Source organism: Diabrotica undecimpunctata, chromosome 8, assembly GCF_040954645.1.
Source record: "Diabrotica undecimpunctata isolate CICGRU chromosome 8, icDiaUnde3, whole genome shotgun sequence".
In the NCBI taxonomy this organism is placed as follows: Eukaryota; Metazoa; Arthropoda; class Insecta; order Coleoptera; family Chrysomelidae; genus Diabrotica; species Diabrotica undecimpunctata.
The window spans coordinates 29790804-29812302 of record NC_092810.1 but is presented as its reverse complement, the minus strand read 5'-3'; the positions used below and the strand labels follow the sequence as shown (position 1 = coordinate 29812302).

The 21499-nt window shown below is 31.5% G+C and overlaps 2 protein-coding genes across 3 annotated transcripts in view; one reads left to right on the top strand and one right to left on the bottom strand.

The window, feature by feature from the left end:
• Nucleotides 1-14843, bottom strand: part of Slmap (Sarcolemma associated protein) — a 53799-nt gene extending 38956 nt beyond the window's left edge. Inside the window, exon 1 of one of the 2 annotated variants that reach the window (XM_072539977.1) lies at nt 14746-14843. The gene's annotated coding sequence lies outside the window, so the exon portion shown is untranslated. Of the gene's footprint in view, nt 1-2451; nt 2825-14745 lie in introns of those variants that run through there. The other variant, XM_072539976.1, reaches the window with a different exon arrangement.
• The window catches only part of Marf1 (meiosis regulator and mRNA stability factor 1-like protein), a 57556-nt gene continuing 39898 nt past the window's right edge, over nt 3842-21499 (top strand). Inside the window, exons 1-4 of the mRNA XM_072539975.1 lie at nt 3842-4388; nt 6903-7184; nt 7296-7474; nt 19305-19381. Coding sequence (XP_072396076.1) covers nt 3960-4388; nt 6903-7184; nt 7296-7474; nt 19305-19381 — 967 coding nt within the window. The 5' untranslated portion in view covers nt 3842-3959. The remainder of the gene's footprint in view (nt 4389-6902; nt 7185-7295; nt 7475-19304; nt 19382-21499) is intronic.

Here is a 21499-nt window from a genome sequence, read left to right as displayed (position 1 = left end):
CCCCCTGTGAGGGGTTTCTAGGGGGAAGCTCAGGGGTAAAAGTGGTAAACCTTTTTGCACCTTTTTTGGGGTCCCAAAATTAATATTCTCCGCAAAATTCAGCTTGTTCGTATGATTTTTAGGAGTCAAATCTCTGACTACTGGACTGGTTATCAAAAAGTAATTGTAAGTTCAAATTTAGATATTCCTAGTTGACTTTCCTTCATATTACTGGGCAGCTTATTATACAAGATCAGACCATTTGAGTATATGCTTCTTTCTGCACCAGAAGTTTGCATTATTTCTGTACGAAATGTACATCTTTGCCTAGTATGATAGTCATGTACATCTTCAGTCAGTGTAAGGGCAATATTTGTAATTACTTTAGACAGCTTACATTTATGAATCAATACACAAACTTGCATAGTATACTGTGATTCAATATTGAGCATTCTTCTTGGACATTTTTGTCATAGATATGATACTTTCTAAGATATTCACGATAAAAGTTAAAAAACAGGGTCTGTAAAATCAATTTCTTGTTCCTGAATTTTCCACCACTCTTTCAACTGTGGAATATTCAAATTCTGGATACTAAGAACCTTCCAGAGACATTTCTACAAAGATCGAAAGGCTCACTAAAAAATAATTTTTCTTTTGATGACTCTTGCAACATGCAACACAAAAATTCCTACCCCTCAGTATTAATAGCCCAAATAAACTTACTGTTGCAGATTCTTTCATTGAAAAAGGAAGAATAATAAACTACATGTGAATACTTTTTTCCTTAAATATTGGCTTTGAGAAAGTATGCTTGTTTGTATAGTACAAGATCTAACAGCTATATAATTGGACAAATTAAAATATGTAAAAATTCAGGTGTTTGACTGTTAATTTATTATTTTTTATAATAGTTATGATAATAATACTAAATAAGTAATATTTTAAATGATATATAATCACAAAACATAAATAATATTGTTTTTTACATCCCACATTTAATGTCCTAAGGATCATCAAAATATGTAAAAATTGTTGACAACTAAATAATGGGACAGTAAGAAGTAACTGCTAAAAATCACACAAGATCAGACAATTAGGTTGTGGAAACAATGCAGCCAGACACTCTAACAAATGTCAAACTATACTATAAAATTAATTTTTTATTAATTTAACTGAATAGCTGTATTATTTCGATAAAATGGTGCCTGGTATCTCTATGCATTCAAACATTCATGTGTTGGTGATTAAAAAGTATTGCCATGTATCAATTGTTAAAGTGGCACAGAAATAAATATTCCTAAAAATACAGTGTAGAAGATAATTAAGTATTATGAGGAAACATGAAGAATTAAAAAAAGGTAACAGGTAGGGTCATCCAAAACTAGTTTCTGATTGGAATAGTAGAATATTAGTAAAAGTTTGCAAAAAAAGTAGAAGAAATACTCTAAGGCAAGTTACAGCTGAATGGAACTATGAAATGGGATTAAATCTGTGAAAGGAATGCTGTCACAAGTGGAAACAAATCTGGATTATAGTTAATATAAGGTTGAATTACATGTAACAACAACCTAAAAGTATGCTCATAGTTTAATAAATTTTAACATACATATTTTCTTCTAGGTAAAGAAAAACCACTGTTAAAAGCAACAGATTTGGGTAAAATCCAGAAAATAAACCATATATATCCATAATCCATCCAAATAACCCTAATATGAAAAGATAGCCAAATAATTAAGGTTTTAAATAATATGGATTTTAAAGATATGCACATGAACACAAATCAGATGAAATAATAAAAAATATAATCAGCAATAAACACTGACTGGTCCCTAAATTGAAAAAAAAACAATACTTGTGAAAAACATTGATTTCATACATTTATAACTTAAAAAGACTTAAAATAGATAATAGATAATAATAAAAAGTCTTCTATTTTAGCAGACAAAACTTACATTTTCTAAAGAAGATGAGAACAAGTGATACTAAGATGTCTTGTTATAAGTACACTAAAGCCATGAATCATTTTGCATCCCAATTAAAAATATTTGATCACTGTTCTTAATGCAACTCTTCAATTCATTTTTCACAATAAAGTAATCATAATTGAATTTGTGGTATAATTCTTGGTAATCTATTATTAAATAGATAGATAGGTGCTTGAATAGAAATCCTTGAGTTACTCACTACATTCTTGTATAAATCATAGTAATTAACATAAGCAGTGCTTGTTCTTAAAGATAAATAAACAAAAATACAACTTTACCTTCCAGTTGTTGAAATTCCATTAATGCTATAGCAATTCATATTTAGAATAAATTTAAAAAAGACATAATACAATATAAACATTAAGAAAGTAATCAACTTAGAGAATGTATAATTGCAGTTTAGTAAATTTGTGTATGTGTATTTATCTTAACAATAGTCAAATAATGGGAAAGTTACTATAAACAGATACGTGGGAATTCTTACCTAAGAAACGATGTTAAATCCTAGAACGAGGTTTTTTCTCGACTTTTTCATTTATAATAGATAAACGTCAAAATCGTGGGCGTGAATTTCGATATATAATTTGTATTAATTGTGGAAAATAATGTACAATCTAAACATATCACCATGCACAACCTGCGCCACTTATTTTCAGATATGTTGATCTTTGGTATCTCATCTAAGCAATTTACTCATTTACATAGTTATTCGTGACTTACAGTGATGTAAGCAGCGGGGAAGTTATATTTTTATGATTTTTCTTTAACAATTTGACATTTCTGTACAAAGAAATGGAAATGTCCTACAACTGATCTACCGAACCGAATCAGATTATTTTCACAGACAGTCAGACAGACCAGTTACTCACAATTGTCATTAACGTCAAGCATAGAACCATAGAACTCTACTGTCAAATAAACTAATCAATCCATAGGCGGAGTTCAAAATTAACTTTTTCTTAATTTATTAGTAATGATAAAAATAGTATGTGATATTGTCGTTTTTATATTCCAATCTATCTTGCAATAAATGTTGGTTGCTTTTTCATATTACCATTTAATATTGGCAACCTAATTCATGTATATGTGATTGAAAAACTAAAAATTTAAAATTAATTTAAAGATTACACTCCAATAAATTGCTTTATTTATGAATAACTATTACCTTTGGATAATTATGTAAATTTGCTATACAGTTATTATATAGCCTTGCAATATTATATATGTTTTCAGATTTTAAACAAATCTAAAAAAATATAATGAATTTAAAATGATAATAATATAAGTCATATAATGAGTAAAACTATACAAAAGACTTACATAAAAATTATAATTTATAATAATTTATTGGAACGTACATGCAAAAAAACAAACATAAGGAGAATCTTATGTTCTGTGGGAAGAACTTGTGAAACAAAAGAAAAAAGTATTTTCTCTTCTTTTATACTAGTTTCATTAACTATTCAGTTACTCCTGAATACAAAGATCTTTATCTTTTAAATAATAAAATACGTTAGTGTAAGTTTTATAAATTTAATTTAATTTTTCTCAATATATTTAAAAAATTTGTGTAAAAATAATAGTTTAAACATCGAGTTAAAATCTAAACTCCATGAGTTTAAAATTTCTGACAAGGGTATCTGCAGCATTGCCACAATGTAGAATTCGGCAAATATAATTTTCCATTTTTCTTTGATTTTGGAATAAATTAAGTTGAAAAACTATTTATCTTGATATATTTACAATAAATATAGTACTTTTAGAGAACAAAATTACCGGTTATAACTTTTTTCGATGTAGTTATAACCGTTATACTTTATTTTAGAACCAATCTTTACATATTTTGAGATAAAATAGGCAACATTGTTCATCTATTAAGTGAAAACAAGTGCAGAGTGCAGATCGAAAACATATTTTTGAAATAATGTAGTGGCAGTAGAAAAATATCTTTATTTTTGTAAAAAATCAGTTCATAATGTAAATTTTGGAAGCATGAGTTACACTGGCATAGATCAAGATTCTAGTGGAGACTGTTCTGGTAGAAACTGCAGTTTTTCTGATAATAATGGAGCTGTACCTAAATTTAAGTTTCCAGCACCTCCTAGGATTTCAAAAAGTGCAAACAATTCGTTAAACTCTTCGTATTCAGACAGTTCCCAATCTACCAGCGATGGCATTAGATTCAACAGAAGCTATAACATATCCAAAAAGAGACATAAAGCCCCAGCCCGACATTTACCCCCTTTGGGTATATACTGGGACATTGAAAATTGCCAGGTACCTAAACATAAAAGTGCAACAGCTGCCGTGCAAAAAATAAGAGAAGTATTCTTGCAGAATTATAGAGAGTCTGAATTTGTAGTTGTCTGTGATGTTAAGAAAGAAAGTCCTCAGATTATACAGGAATTGCATGATGCACAAGTAAGTAAAATAAAATTATTCCTGTAATGGCATAGTTTATTGGTGAGTCAGCTAAGTTGATAAAGAAAAAATTGCTATACTCATTGATTAATAATCAGGTGATAAAGAACAAAATATAATTTTTATTAGATAGCTATGTATATAATGGCAAAAAAATAGTTCAATTGAACAATATGTTTTAAATTATAATGAACATCAATGAAGGTTGAGGTAGATTTAATGTCATGTGTGAGATCAGTCATAATGCTGGGTTAGTAAAAAAAGTGAAGAATATTTGACAAATACTACAGAAAAGAAAATAAAAATAGAAAGGAAAGAAAAAAAGACAAACAACCCTAATACAAACAAAAAATCCGAAAATGTATTTTAATATGAAACTATTAAGTCTCACAGACTATATTAAAGAAGTGTGAGACAGATTATATTAAAGAACAGATGATGATAGTTTAAAGCTGTTATGAAAGTTTACAAGGAAATTATCATAAATACAGCTAAAAATGTACAAGAAAAACAGTAAAAACAAACCAAAAGCCTAGTAGAATGAAGAAATAAAACAGAAATAATAAAGAGATGCAGTGAATATTTTCAAAATATGTTGAATACTAATAGAGGACAAGAAGGGTTATATAAAATGAACAATATTGAAGAAAAAGGGAGAATAAAATGATAAGAATAATAAAGGACACACAGTTACAATTGTTTAGTCAGTTAGAAAAGACAATTATAGAAAAACTTGGATATATGGAAGCAGATATTACATGAATATGGAATGACAATACCTAAATAAGAATAAAACAAAAGTTATGGTAAGGAAACAGGAGAAGTTAGATGTATAATTCGAAAGACTAGAAATAGAACAAGTAAGAGACTATCAGTACATAAGAAAGAAATTTCAAGAAAAACAAAAATAAATGCATTCAAATCAATATATAGCCTTGTATTAACTTTTGGATGTGAATTAAAGTTATTAACAGCTTCATTCATCAATTCATTTAACAATTTTCCACCCAAAACAAAGTTTTGAACTTTCTAATCGTCTGCAAATTGCAAAAGAATTAAGTATATAAAAGAGGAGAATGGTTTCATATTTTTCTATAGTTATTTTTCTTTGTTTCAGTTTTTCATACTAATTTTTTTTCTAAAACTAACTTTCCATTTCTTCTCATCTATTTATTTTATATATTTATTTCATGAAAGTACAAATGTTACTTGTAACAAATGCCAAATATACAATTACAGACCCTGAGCAAAGGCTATGTGGGTCAAATTAGAAAAAATATATAATACAAAAACTAATATAATTACTTTGACACATTAAAAATTTTGAATAAGAAGATGAGGTTCAACTGTACAAACAATTTGTATATGGTGTACAGATATTATCATTATTGATATTCATTTAACAGAAAGAAAATTTAATAAAAAGGAAACAAAAAAAAACAAATTTAAAAAATGTCAGTGTGAGGGGATTAGAACATGGTTCTCATAAATTAGATTTTTTAATTGGATAAGGTTGTAATACTTTATTTCTTCTACCACAATGCTTTGTTGTCCTGCTATTGTGTTCATTGCTGTAGCTCTAAGGTGGAATCTATGTCTTATATTATAGTTGTGAACTTCATGAATGCAGCTGTTATAAGTTTGGAAATAGTTGTTAATTTTTTTTAGCTTCTTATTATTTGTATTAAGTATAGTATTTAGTATACTCCAATTTTTTTTTTGATCATTTTTAGCTCCTGTTATCTCCATTTGTTGAAATTCTCTTTTTCTCTGTTAAATGTTTTCTGTCAGTGTTTTCTGAGATGTTTTATAAAGTTGAAGTAAATAGTTACTATTGGGGTACATCTTAGACTGTTTGTAGTGATAGTTTCTTTCTTGTACTCATTTTAGTATGTCAACATTAAATCAGGAGGCACTATTTTTTCAAAAATCATTATTTAGTTTAACTTGTACGAGGTTTCTGTGGAAGGTTCTAATTATTTTATTACATAAAATGTTGGGGTCGTGCCAGATTTTGTCCAGTAATTGAAGTAAGTCACACTTAAATCTGTCTTTAAACTAGACTATTAAACATACAATAGCATTCAAATTAATTGGACTGTGTTTGACTGCGTAAGATTTGAATTCAGTGATCATTGATACATGCTTCTACAACTACCAGTTCATGATTTGATTTAGTATTGGTGAATATATAGCCTATAAGTGTTTTTGTATTATTTGTGACTGTAGTAGGTATATTTTGATATACAGAGAAAAAAGTGTTAACATTTAGAAGCACTTCATAGTCATTTTTTGGTTTGGTACTTGATAGATGGTCCACATTAATATTACCCATAATCCAACATGCTCATTCAAGCTCATTCAACATGTCAAGTTTGTCTTCTAGAGTAGAATAAAATTCATTTTATCTATGCTAAATAATAATGTCAATAAAATAAAAAATAAATAATGCCTCACTGTGAATAGATATGCATGAATTTGATACGCAAGATATTACATTTTCTTTAATTTTAGGTGATGTTAGTGCATGTATCCTCAATTTCGAAGAATGCTGCTGATGAAAAGTTAAGACAATCACTGCGAAGGTTTGGGGAGCTACATCCACCACCTTCAGCAGTTGTTTTAATTTCTAGTGATATAAATTTTGCAGCAGACCTTGCTGACTTGAGATATAGAAGGAAAATCAGGGTTATTTTAGTACATAATGTTAATATAGCAGATGCTCTAATATTGTGTGCAAATGAGCATCATTTATTTTGTCAATTGATGAAAGATATACCAGCTTGTACAACAAAGGTAAGCACTTTTTGTTTTACTTTTAGTTTTTTCTACATTTCCACCCTATATACATATACAATTACAAATTGTTCTTCCCCCAGCCAGTTTTAGATATGTTTCTTTTTTTAGTTTTTCAGTCCAGGTCCTGTGTATGTAACTGTTACAAATTTACCGAAACATGTGGAACATCTAAGGATTAGGAACCGATTAAAAGTTATAGTGGAAAATTGTGGTGGGAAAATATTTAATGTGAAGTCCATTGATGGAACAGCAACTGTGAAGTATACTACTTTAGATAATGCAACCAGGTTAGTATTTTTTTGCTTTATAATTCAAGTGAATTAGCTATGAGAAATGAATTTGAACAGTGATTCTTCAAACTTTGAAAGAAATTGCTTTTTGTAGTATGTAATTGCAGGCCATATAGTTGAGTGTCACTCTTAAAATGTTTAAACTATGACCATGTTGTTCTAATGTTTGAATTTAGATTCTTCTTATTGTTTTAATATAAGTGAATAACAGTGGCGGCTGGTGTGTTAAAATTTTGGGTAGGCCAAACCAGCAAATTACAAATAGCTATGTGTAATCAGTGGCGGATCCAGAGGGAGGGGTGACAGGGTCATGACCCCCCCCCCTACAAATATTTGAAAACCCACTTATCCTATTGGTGGTAAGACTAAAAGTGACCTTGCATCAGAGAAAAGTAATCACCCTCAAGATCCATGACCTCCCCAAAAAAAATTCTGTAGCCGACAGTGTGTGTAATACAATTTTTTTTTTTTTGAGAGGGAATTGTGACAGGAAAGTGACAGGTTCTGGGAACACATTATTTTTAACATGTCTCCAAATATAGTAATCTAACAGTGACAACGGTATCTTGGTGACCAGAGAAACGGATCTTTATTAGCTATCTGTCTATCGCTAAATATTTCATCAAGCAATGTACCGAATTCTCGAATATTATGAGCCGGTGCTCCATCTTGTTGAAACCAAGCCTCGTTAGCCTTATAATTATGTAAAGCGTGCAGTACTGGTACAATTACTTGCCTTAAATGTTGCAGTAACGCTCTTCGTTTAAATGTTTGACATAAATCATGAGAGCGACTATCTTATTATTTTTCACAGCATAAAAAACATTGAACAAAAAGAGTGCCTGAAATTTACTATTCCACGTGAGCTGAGGATTTTCGTCACTCCAGAAGTGACTGTTATGGCGGTTAAACATACCATTTTTTGTAAACTTCGATTCGTCACACCAAATATTTTTTTTTGTAAAATCTTGATCTTGGCATTTCATTAAAACCCATTCACAAAATTCTACATGTCTTACATAATCTCCAGGATGTAAATGTTGAGCTAGTGTATACAAATAAAGGATCCAATGATGTTTTTTAAAAGTCTGTGAATTATTCGAGTCGATACCTGTAACAATTGCTCACATTACCGTAAGGATGAATTTGGATTAGCTGCAAAATATCCTAGGATATCTTTTTGTAAGTCTTTATTATCGACGTGGGTCCTTTTACTTATAAACTGGGTAAACTGGAAACAGTTGTTCAACAAACGTTTTATAGTTTTATGATTTGGCCGAGACTTATTAGGATATCTCTTAGCAAAAACACGCCAAGTTATGGATGCTACTCTGTTACACTCACCGTAAATTATAATTAAATTTAAAAAATCATCATTGGTATATCCTAAATGAGCCATTATTATTTTGTCAAGAAAATTAGGCAAATTATTATTATAACTGTCGCCCAATGGCATACAACAAGGTTACTATTAAACAATAACAGATATTTTGGACAGAATATTCCATAGGCTACTTGATAAATACATTTTTTGTGACAAAAATGTATAAAGTTTTTTTTTTGAAAACTGCAAGAGATATCTATAGGGAATACTAATACAGATCTATAGTGAAAAACATATTTTTCTAAAATAATGAACCACATACAGGGTGTCCCATTTGAAAAAAGGAATTAGGCGAAAATATAGGATACCGGTTTTATGCCAATTTTGACATAAGAAAAAGGCAACTTTACGCTGTAAACGATAATGCTGTATCTGGTTAATAAGTTCCTAAGGAATTTAAACTTTTATTTAAATTACATTAAAGGATATTAAACTGTATATACATGTTTAAAAAATGTAATTTTCATATAAAAATTATTATAACTTACGGTCCACAATAGGTATAGGTATATTAACAAACAATGTTCAGAAAAACGTGAATATTTCTAAAATTAAAAATATACAGGGTGTTTAATTAAAAAAATGAAGTTAATAAGCAACTTCCGGTATAACCGGGAGTAGCAAATAAATAAAAATATTTTCATTAAATGTGTCACTCTTCAAAACCCCTTCATTCCAATTTTCATGATTCATTTACCTTTAGTTCTCGAGATATTTCTTATTGGCTGTTGACAAAATATTATTTAGAGTATATCAAATAAAAGTAGAGCATTTAAATGTTTATGAAACATTTTCTCGCTGAGGGTTGAATTTTTAAACAATGCACATAATGAGAAATCAACAAAGAAAAATGTAGAATGTTTAAGTCAGAGTAAAATCAGAAAAATTTGAAGAAAAATAATGTCCTTAGTCTAAGCAAGTACTGTTGTGATACTTTTGTGATACTAATTTTTTTCTAAACATAGGTTACAAATCTAATTACAGGCATACTTTACTATCAGACAAAAAGTTTATCAAGCAGTCAAACATTTTCTTTTCATTAAGTGATAGTAGAAAGAGAATATTAACAGGAAGTGGGATGTTCTTGTCCATCATTCTTTTAATTAGGTTGTTGGTGGGTTGTTTATACTTTTGACATTCAAAAAATATGTGGTTTAAGTTACTTTTAATCTGACATTCTTGACAAATATCGGAATCTGATATATTTATTTTAAATAAATGTGCAGGATAACATGCATGACCAAATCTAAGTCTACTGATGGTAGAGTTATATATTTGCGAGGGAGGATGAAATTCTTATACCAAGGTTTTTTTGGAATATTTGGTTGTATCAAACTATATTGTGTTGTTGAAATACTACAGTACTTTTCCCAGTGTGCTTTCCAGTTGTTCATTTGTTCAGTTCTTGAACAAGCAAAAGCATCTATAATGCAAGGATGATAGTTGGTTAGTGTTCCATGAATGATGGAATTTTTAGCTAACTGGTCTACGTGTTCATTATATGTAAGTCCTGAATGTGCTTTGATCCACATCAATTGTATTTTTTGGGTGTATTTATTAATTTCAAATAAGCATTTTTTAATTCAAAAAATGTATGGATTAGAAGTACTACATGGTAGTTGCGGTTTTTGAATAGCTGTAAGTACAGATAATGAATCAGATAAAATTACTGCTGAACTATATGATGCAAATTTAAAATAAATTAAAGCTTCATATATGGCCGCAGCCTCGGCACTAAAAATAAAGAAATTTGTGGGCAGCTTAAACATTTTTTCTATAAATTTATCTGGAATATAAAAGGCACAACCAGTACTCTTTGAACTTTTAGATGCCTCTGTATAAATACAAACAGATTTTGGCCATTTTGTTAGATAGTTGTTTAAAACAATACGACTTATTAAAGGGTTCTCATGATAAATAGGTTGTATTATATGTACTTGATCCAGTAACTCAAAGAAATCTTTAAAATGTACCACTTTATTTGCAACTGTAAGTTCAGTATCTTTATTTGCAGTATTTCGAAATGCTTCGCATAAGGGTGGAGAATTCTTGTGAGTCCAATATTTATTTGTTAAGTTGAAATAATATAAACTACTAATATCTTTATATAAACAAGTGTTGTAACAACGAACTTTAAGGAGAAATTTTTGACTGAGATATTCTCTTCTAAATTTACTGGGCGGTTCGATTGTCTCAACATAAAGTTGTTCAATAGGGGTGGATCTCATATCACCCATGCAACACCGCAAAACTGTGTTTATAAAAACATCTATACGACCTAAAATATTGTTACTAGCGGATCCGTAAAGTACAGAGCCATAATCTATAATGGACCTGATATAAGAACGATAAAATAGAAGACATATTTCAACATCAGCACCCCACCAAGTTTTTGTAATTGATTTGAGAAAGTTTAGTGCTTTATTTAAAAATTATTGGATTTTTAAATGTGTGATTTGTTTTGTTGCTTTGTTTGAGCTGTAAACTTAGTCACCTTTGTTTGTTGCAATATTGTGAGAAAACTATGTATCATATCGTAAAATGCTCTACAGACAAAAGAATTTCAACGCTATAAATTTTAAAACCAGATTTTATGAGTTACAATTATAATAAAAGCTGTTAAACAGAAATAGATTGAACCGTAGCAGGACGGACGCTTGGCAGTTATGAAATATCACATCTATTTTGTATAGAAAATATTCTTAGAAGCATTGTTTAGTAAACACCACTCACCGGTCTTGTAACGTAAATTGCTATTTTCCGATAAATAAATTACTTACATCTACTTACTTCGCGTGCGAGCGAAGACTATAATTCATTCATTCAGAATATTATTTTTTTCCTCTAATATAGAAGTAAATTTTGTTGACTACTTAAATTGGGTATGACAAATTAGACATCTACAGTCTACGTATTTACATTTAAAGATAGTTAATCATATGCGTTTTGTGAAATAAATTGTAAAGACTGTAACTTGTCATATATTGGACAGACTCATCAGTATTTACATAGACGAATTATTGCACACACAAAAAATGTCTGAAATAATAATAATCAAAATACTGCAGTCTCAGCAAAACATTCTTTAGGAAATAATCATTCTTTTGACATTCAAAAGAAAATAACCACAAGAAAAACGGTAATTAGACAATTGCATCCAGTACTGTGGAACGAAAGTATATCCAAAAATATAAAGAGACGCATTTTTAGTACATTTGTTGAAAGCACAGTGACTTATAGAGCTGAAGTGTTGATGCTAACGAAAAGGTAAAATGAAAGAATCAAAGTGACGGAGATAATGTATTGGAGAAGGCTTTGTAAGTATACTATAAAAGACTGAATTAGGAATGTCCCAGAAGCGATGCAAAGAAGATAGAAGTGGGAGGATGCATATGTAAATAGAATTAAGGGGATTCGGGGTGCGGAAGATGGCCAAGGCTTTAATGAAACCGCGTGTATATATACAATAGACTCTCTCTATAACGAGAACTGAAATGGCAGACTAATTACCACGTTATAAACCGATCTCGTTATATCAGACAACAATAATACTGTGCGTACATATGAATATGTAGTTTTCTAAAACATTAACTTCCTATAGTGAAGCCATTCGGAGCAATATAAGATGCTAATAAATGTCTGAATGGTGTTTTTGGAAAAAATTGTTTACTTTTATTGTCAATGAAATACATTAAAACAAAAAAGAGTTGTTTACTTTTATTGTCAATGATAAAGTTTTGTCCAGTATTATTTTATCTATCACATTTTCTAAGATGTGAAATTGAAATTGATGTTTATTGTGGACGGCAGTTAATTTATTGCGGGGCAGTTAAAAAGGGTATTTATTTATAGCCACGGCCGGGCCAAAAACGTAAAAAACACGTTTTTCGATCTTATTTTCTCTCGTTATAACCAAATTTTTGAACTTTGATCAAATAAAAGGCATATATCGAGCACAGTTTAATTTAATCTTGCCCAAGTACTTTCGCTCACTAGATCATCTTCAGGGGCATCTGAAATAAGCCAAGAAACGTTATAAACTTTATAACTGTTTTTTTATAACTAAAGTTATAAAGTTTATAACTTTAGCTATAAAAAAACGTTTCTTGGCTTATTTCAGATGCCCCTGAAGATGATCTAGTGATCGAAAGTACTTGGGCAAGATTAAATTAAACTGTGCTCGATATATGCCTTTTATTTGATCAAAGTTCATTTATTCGAGCATTCAACCTTATATTTATAACCAAATTTGCCTGGCTATAGAGGGTTATAGTTCAATAGAAATTTCATGGGACATCTATATAAGCGTAACCTCGTAATAACCGTGTTCGTTATAGAGGGAGTATACTAGAGTATACTATATAAGTATATATATATATATATTATATATATATATATATATATATATATATATATATATATATATATATATATATATGGAATAGGAGAATGCGAGTGAATAATATCGATGGAAGCAACCGTATATACGTATTTCTGACTATTGGTCGTCTTCAGTACGGTGCAGCCAAGTTGGAAAAGGAGCATGTTAACTTGGGAAATTGTAGTAATCTTAAAAACTAATATATTGTTTACCTTATTATATAAAATAAATAATTGTTGATGTATTACTTCATTATATACATTTCGAAATAAGAATACTCATAACTTGTTAAATGCTCTGTATAATAATGCAAAACCCAATATTATAAGAACAAGAATTATGAGAGGAATATAAATATGAAAAAATATATACAGTGTCCCATTTAAAAAATTGTATGTTTGCTATACTACGTAGTTATTAATCACCCTGTAGAATTCCACATATTTTCCAAATATGAAGAATATCATTGCCTACATTTTTTCTAAATAAGTTTTTTGGATAAAAAAGAAAAGCTCAAATTGGATTCAAATCAGGACAGTCCACTGAACTACAAGTACCTACTCAGACTAACAGACTACATAACAGCTGTATTCAATAACAGGCAATACACAGGAGCAGCCTTCCTGAACGTCAGCAAAGCCTTTGATAGAGTGTGGCATAAAACACTGATATACTACGGATACAGCGGGGCCATCACGAGACTCATCTCGTTCTTAATCAAACGTAGGTTCAGGGTCCAGATAGGACAAGTCTTATCTGAACAAGGAGCCCCAGAAGCCGGAGTGTCACAGGCGGCAGTCCTGTTACCCCTTCTGTGCACTATTTACACTGCCGACGTTCGAAGAAGAAGATGCAAGCTGCAACTGTGTCCAGATACGTCTCTGAATAATTCATATTCAGGGATCAAAAACAAATAAGGGAATAAGAGTTGACAAGCATGTACACTATTGATGTTTACAGTGAAGAATTTAAATAGAAAAATGGACCAAGCATGAGTTGATGAAAATTTAAAGGAAAATGCAAAGAAATGTTAAGTCTTATTTAAAATATATAAAACTAAGCTAGAGGAAGGCTGCCTTCACATTCGACTGGACTGAAAATTATTTTCACGCTGCCAGTGACAGTGTTATCGGGAGAACGAAGTTTTATCAAACTCAAAATTATCAAAAATTATACGAGACGTACACTGGAATAGACCAGAATATCTAATCTAAATATAACATAAATTTAACACAAACGAGTATCATTTATTAACTTCACAGTTTTCGACTTCACCAGTGCACGAGCAGCTAAAGGATCGAAAACGAAAGCTGACAAATCTCCTAGTCCCGCTCGATTCGTACTATAAAAATAATTTCGTGGTAAAGCTATAAAACGAAGAAAAGTGTTATGGGGCTATGTTCAACATATGATTAATTTTTGTAAAATCGTTTGTATATTGTAACCACTTATTACAAATATACCGGTGGCAGTATTGTAAATAATACTAGTCATAGTTCTTACCTCAACTTTCTTCCACAGATAGTAATAAATTCCAATAATGTTGCTGTAATAAAAGTAAATTGCAACCTCAAAACAAGTGATTTGTAGAAACTATAAATATTGTAGACTATTATAATTTAGTTATTTTGAAATTTGGAATTCTGATTCAGAATTCAAAGAGTAGTTCAATCTAGTAGTCCACTACAGGAGTGGATTTGTTTATTAATGTATTTGAATAGCAAATTGAAATAATATATATATATATATATATATATATATATATATATATATATATATATATATAAGCGAGGTTCCTACAGCCTTTGTCGCTTCACGCATTTCGACCGCCATCGTTTTCTGTCCATCCATTCGTCTTCTTTGATGGCTCTATCTCTCATTACGTGCCGTACATTTTCTTCCCAGGCAACTGAAGGCCTTCCCCTTCTTCTTCTTTTTTGTAGTATGTAATTTAAAGCTTTCTTTGGCCATCTATCTTCATTCATTCGTTTCACGTGACCATACCACACTAGTTGTCTCATTTCAATTCTGCCTACACTGGCATATACAGTATTTGTCCTCCTTCTAATATCTTCTTTCCTGATATGATCTTTTTTGGATACACCACACGCTCTCCTTAGAAAATCCATTTCTACTACTTCTATTGTTTTTCTATCTTTTTCGTGATGTGCCAAACTTCTGCCCCATAAGTCATAATAGGCTCTACCAAGGTTCGATAGATTGTCAATTTCGTTTCTTGTCTAATATCTTTAGACCATTATAGTAGAGAGTTTAGAATGTTTACCGCTTTTTTTCCCTGCTGCGTTCTGTTTTCGATGTCTCTTTTGGTAGTGCCTTCTTTAGATATTATAGATCCGAGATATTTATATTCATTGCATGTTTTTGTGCTTCTAATTTTTAACTCTGGATTTTCTTCTTCTTTTGGTGCCTTTCCTCTGTGGATGTTGGCAATCACGTTGGTCTATACAACTTTGTTATTCCGTGTTCCAACATCAAAAAGATTATAATACCCATGTTTGTGCGTCTAAAGATCTGGTCTACTAGCAAGGATCAATCCCACCGTAAACCGATAATCTCAACGGAAATAAGGGCTCGCGCGACAATACTACGATTGCCTAGTAAAGTCACATTGTTTTGAACTTTTCGACTCTCGGAACTCCAAGAGATATCGTTGCCACCTTTGACTAGAAAGGATACGGCCTTAGAGGCGGTCAGGTATAATCCCATGGATGGTAGCTTCGCACCATTACCCGCTCGAGTAAGTGTGTCAATCAAATGTCCGAACCTACGGTTCCTCTCGTACTGAGCAGGATTACTATCGCAACGACGAGTCATCAGTAGGGTAAAACTAACCTGTCTCACGACGGACGCAGATGACCATATCGTTCGATGGTTAATAGAGTAACTGGATGAGTAGGAAAAAAATAACTTACCCACCACTTAGATAATTTGGGATCTACGCTATTCTAAAAACTAGGCTTCCAGGAATCTGGAAGGGTGTACAGCCTTAAAAGAGTTCGAAAACCCGACTGGATAGTAACTGCACTGGTGGGCGGAGTAGAGGATCCCACAGGGACCGGCCAGAGCTTGAATATGGCGCACACTACAAATCGGGTACACCCTATACAATCAGCAATCACTATTCGCCAAATCAGAGTACGCGCTCTAAAAAATGCTCGTATTTCTGATCCAACGAATATGGATTCCCAGCTCTACCAACGACTAGGATGATTTTATGTGGTAAGGATGAAACACGACGTTCACCCAAACACAAATATAACTGAAGGTCGCTTACAGGAGATTTGGATGACTCGAGTTGCACACTCTTCAGCCAATTACGTCTGGCGAACGACGGGCCATGCAAAACCACAAATCTTCTTCATCATCTCCTCTGTCTTGACATATTCATATTGAGGCCTCATTTTTCATATTCTTTCTTTAGTTTTTTAAACAAAGTTGTTAGACATTTACCACCGCCTATATCTATTCCCATTCCGGATACTTGTTTCCTCCACTGCTCTAGCGATGATTGAATATATAAGGTCGGAGATAGACAGCATCCTTGTTTAAGCCCGTTTGTTATTGTAAATTATTCAGATATAAAGTTTCCTTCTTTAACGACAGTTCTAGCATTTTTGTATATATTTGCGATAGCATCCACATACTCTATACTGAGACCTACTTTCGTCAATGTTTGAAACAGTTTTTTCAAAGGTACCGTATCGTATGCCTTCTCTAAATCTACAAACAATAGGTGGGTAGATAGTTTTTCGATTACCTGCTGCAGAACGAATATACCATCAGTGCACGATCTTCCTGCACGAAATCCATTTTTTTCTTCTATGTCTTCGTATTCTGATTCTATTCTTTCTTTTATTATTCGACCGTGCAACCTCCCCACTGAGCTGATATCAGTTATTCCCTTATAATTAGAGCATTTGCGTTTATCCCCTTTCTTGAATATTGAGCTGATGTATCCAAAATTCCAATCATCAGGTATATTTTGTCCTTTTAAGCATTTCTTAAATAGTTGAACCAACATCTCATGTAATATTTTTGGTCCATACTTTACCAACTCAAATTGGGATGTCTCCAGGTCCTATTGCTTTACCGTTTTTGATCTGTTGACGGCATGGCTTAACTCTCCGGTTGTTATCTCAATTATTTGTGTATGTTCGGATATTTCTTCCATTTCGATCTCTTGGAATTTACATCTATCCTCTGTCAGTAAGATCTCATAATGATGTGTCCACTGTTTCAGATCTATTAACCGTAAGTTAGATTTTTCCTTTCCTTCCCTCCGGAGAGACTTTATCACCTTCCACGCTTGCCCAACTCTTGTTCTACCCATATACCTATCCACTCTGCATTGAAATGAAATGAATAGGTTAAGATCCATGTGTCAAATTTTAAAATTTTTATTGTTATTTCTTAACTGAAAAAAAAAGACTGGCGGGAAGAGTTACTATATTCCATTACTATACATAAAAGAACGATTACCTAACAGTAACTGGAAAATTAAAGAGCTTTTAGCTTAATTAATAACGGCTATGCATAATTTATAAAGAAGCTTGAAAAAATCAAAAGATGCCCGAGGAATGGGAAAATAATTTTATCGTCTTTGGCTCGACAATCCTTTGTGGATCTTGGCCTGCTCTAAGATGTTTCTGGCCACGTGTTGCCATCTTTTGATCTGTAGTATCCCTAAGTCGGTCTCAACCCCATCTAACCACCTCATTCGCGGTAGGCCTCTGCTTCTTCCTATGTTAATAGGTGTCTTTTTTTCTTCTATGTAATCTTTTTTCTTCCCTTCTTAGGGTCCGGTATTCCTCCTTTGCTCTTCTTATGCATCTAGCTTGATTTGTCTTTAGGTATGCCCTATATTTGTTATCTGTTGCTTCTTGGCACTTCTCGCCAAACCATTCGTTTTGTCTAACTGGTTTGGTTTTCCCCGATATTCAGGCACTCTATTTCCTCATCCATTTGTCTCCTTATACTCTTATTTAATCGTACCAATACATAAAAAAAGGAGAAGACACCCATTGCGAAAATTATAGAGCAATATGAGTATCCCAAGTTAGCTATAAACTACAGACATCGTTAATACAGAAAAGAGTTAGGAAGTACGTTGAACCAAAACTGGAAGAACAGGCAGCATTTAGGAGATAGGCAGACAAATAACATTTAAGAAATATAATAGGATGAAAAATAGAAAAAGAACTACTATACTTGACATTTATTGACGTAAAGGCAGCTTTTGATTCGACTGACAGGAAAAAATATGGAACAACTAGAAGTACCTAAAATATTAATCAGTATCATATAAAGTACATACAAGGCAGTTACAGTAAAAATACAAGTGTGATTGAGTAGATACATTTAATTCTCAAATTCATTCTCAAGGACAAAAATGTAAATAAAATAAAAATCTCGCAAGGTATTAAGAGCAGTTTTAATTGAGCGTCTCAGAGACCTCACGCCTGTGACGACATGACGATTTTCCACGTCTGTCATTAAGGCATTTCATTGGCTACTGAAAAAGCGCTTTGGAAATGAGTGCAAAGCAAAAAAAAATCTAAGACGTCTTTGCTGTCTATTTGTTCCTGAAGTCCCACCCATATAAATACAATCAAAAAGTAATTGTTCAACTATATTTTACTATTAAATTCACAATTCTTTTTTACTTCTATACAGTACCAAACCGATTCTCTTCGTTAATGACTTTGGAACTGGTTAACTTTTTTACAAGCTATTCTTTTCGGCGTAAAAAGCGGCAAAAACACCCATTACTGACTGTCCGTACACATTGTAAGACATCTCTCCTTTTATGACTTTAAAAATTTTATTTAAATGAAGTGAACGTTCATTTTGTGTTTTAAAAAATGGCACATTTTAAGCCCTATGATAAAGACTATAGGTATGGATATTTTTCAATTATATTTATCTGTTTTTTAAAAACTTAAAACTGAAATTTATATTCTCGAACATGTGGCGATCGTTTAAAAAAATATCAAATACTAAGTTTCTTTCGTTCCATTAATATGGTTTTGTTTTGAATGCAGGGCACAAAGAAGAATTCACGGAGAAGATGTTTTCGGAAATAAATTAAGAGTTTCTCCGGCAATAAGAAACTTTTCAGGTAGGTAACTCCTTATGCATATTTCATTCGCTTAATTATTTTTAGAATATGTGTTTATTATGAAAGAATATTTGAGGCCGTTATTTGCAAAACTTCCTCTTTACTGCTATTTGATTTACTTTTCAGGAGCAACAAAAAACATTGTAACTTTCATGTAAATTATATTTTCGAATTATTACATTTTTTAGCCAATACATTATATAGAAAGTAATGATGATTGTAAATTGAAATCTCTTATAGATTTTAAAAAAATTAATTTTGTTTTTCGCAAAGAGAAAGTCTTGCAAATAAATTAATGACTGAAATTCATTAAAGTTTTTTTTTAATGAAAAGTATGTTAATGAAACACCCAATAAAATGTTACAATTATTAAAAAAGGTTTTCAAATAACAAAATTCAGTTTTAAGTATCTTTTATTCAAAAAACTAAGAAATAACAGAAAGAACAGATAAGAAATCTTGTTCACTTTCAGTTCTTATTGTACTTACAGCAGTTTGCTTTAGGATACTATTGTAGAAGTCTAGTTCTGGTAGTTTTCTCCAGTCTTCACCATAATGCTTATCCAACAAACCAATAATAGGTGTGTTGCTTAGTGGTACTTCACCTGGCTGAATGGATGAAAACGAATATTTTTTGGAAACACCTTTAGGCTTTCCCGTGTCACTTAAGTAATTGAATCGGTTATTTCGAAAAGGCCACAACTCCAGAAATGTTAATTTTACAGGAAACGAAAAAAACGTTTCATTTTGGTATTAATGAAAATATCTTTCTCTTTTCGGAGTAAAGTCTCAAAATGTGATGCATGATGCATTCATTAACAAATCCAACATAAAACAGACGTAGGTACACTGTAAAAAATAATTTAGTTTTTGGAGTTATGGCCTTTTCCAAACAAACACTGATGATTTTATGATTACTAATAGAAAACTCCAATATTATTAAGGAAAAAATTTATTAGGTGGCAAAAAACATGTTGAAGGTTAAGAAATAGTCTTTTAGTAATCTTCCTCTGGTGGTTCATCACTATTAGTGGTAGGCCAGAAAATCAGCTCATTATAAAAAAACATTTTGTCTTCTGGCACATATTGTACAAGTTTCTTGATGTTGTCCATTTTTTTCGAATTAATATTGATTTTTTCTGTGTAAGCAGACTCTGTTGGCAAACTAGGACAAACTCCAGCTGGTTTTTCCTAGGAAAATTCATGAAACATAAGCCCATCGATAAATGGACGTACTTTAACAATTCCAGGTTTTTTGTTGTCGTATTCGAACTCATTATATTGAGAAATTTGAAAAGTTGTTTTCTCATGTTTGGTTTTTTTCCCATAGGAGTCAACGGAGAGTACGGTTTTCTTATAATACATGGGCCACCATTTTTTGAATTCCAAAATTGTTTCACTTTTTACCAATTCTATAGAAAAAAGAGATTTTCTTGACGATTTTTTTATCTATTCGTAATATTCTTCAGGAAGAAAAATTCGGTCCTGCTTGCGAATGAGTTTTTTTGCTACCCCTAAGTCTCTATCGCACGGGAGGAATGAGTGGCCTCTGATTGGAAAATAATGAAAAATGTGATTGAATTTTCCTGACGAAACAAGAGCTAGAAGGAATCTTATTACCGTGTGGTTCTTTTTGGCCTGCACTACGATCTGAAAATATATGGACCTCTTTTACATTTTCAGAAACTTCATTTTCTAAATAATTTTTCAGGAAGGTGCACACTTCATTGGGTCCTTTGTGGGCCTCTCCCTCATGTTAGGAAAAAAATTTAGCTTCTCCTGTTTTTAAGTTGTGTATACTGAATTCAAAAACCCATAACTGCCGATAATAAAAAATTTCCTGTACAGGTATATCAGGTACCGGTAAATTTTGCCATGGAGATTCCTAGTATCTCGTCCGTCTCTAGTTTTTTATAAAATTTCTTAGCCCTATTTTTGTGAACTAATAGTTACCTCTATTATCTCTTGGAGTGGATCCAGTCACTAGTATGTGGTTTAATCTTCTGACATGCTTTTCGCCAACACCATATAAACCTAAGAAAGCTTTCTTACATACTTGCTTACGTACTCCTTTTAAACAAACATGAAACAAAAAATTATTGGGTCTCTCAATACGTTT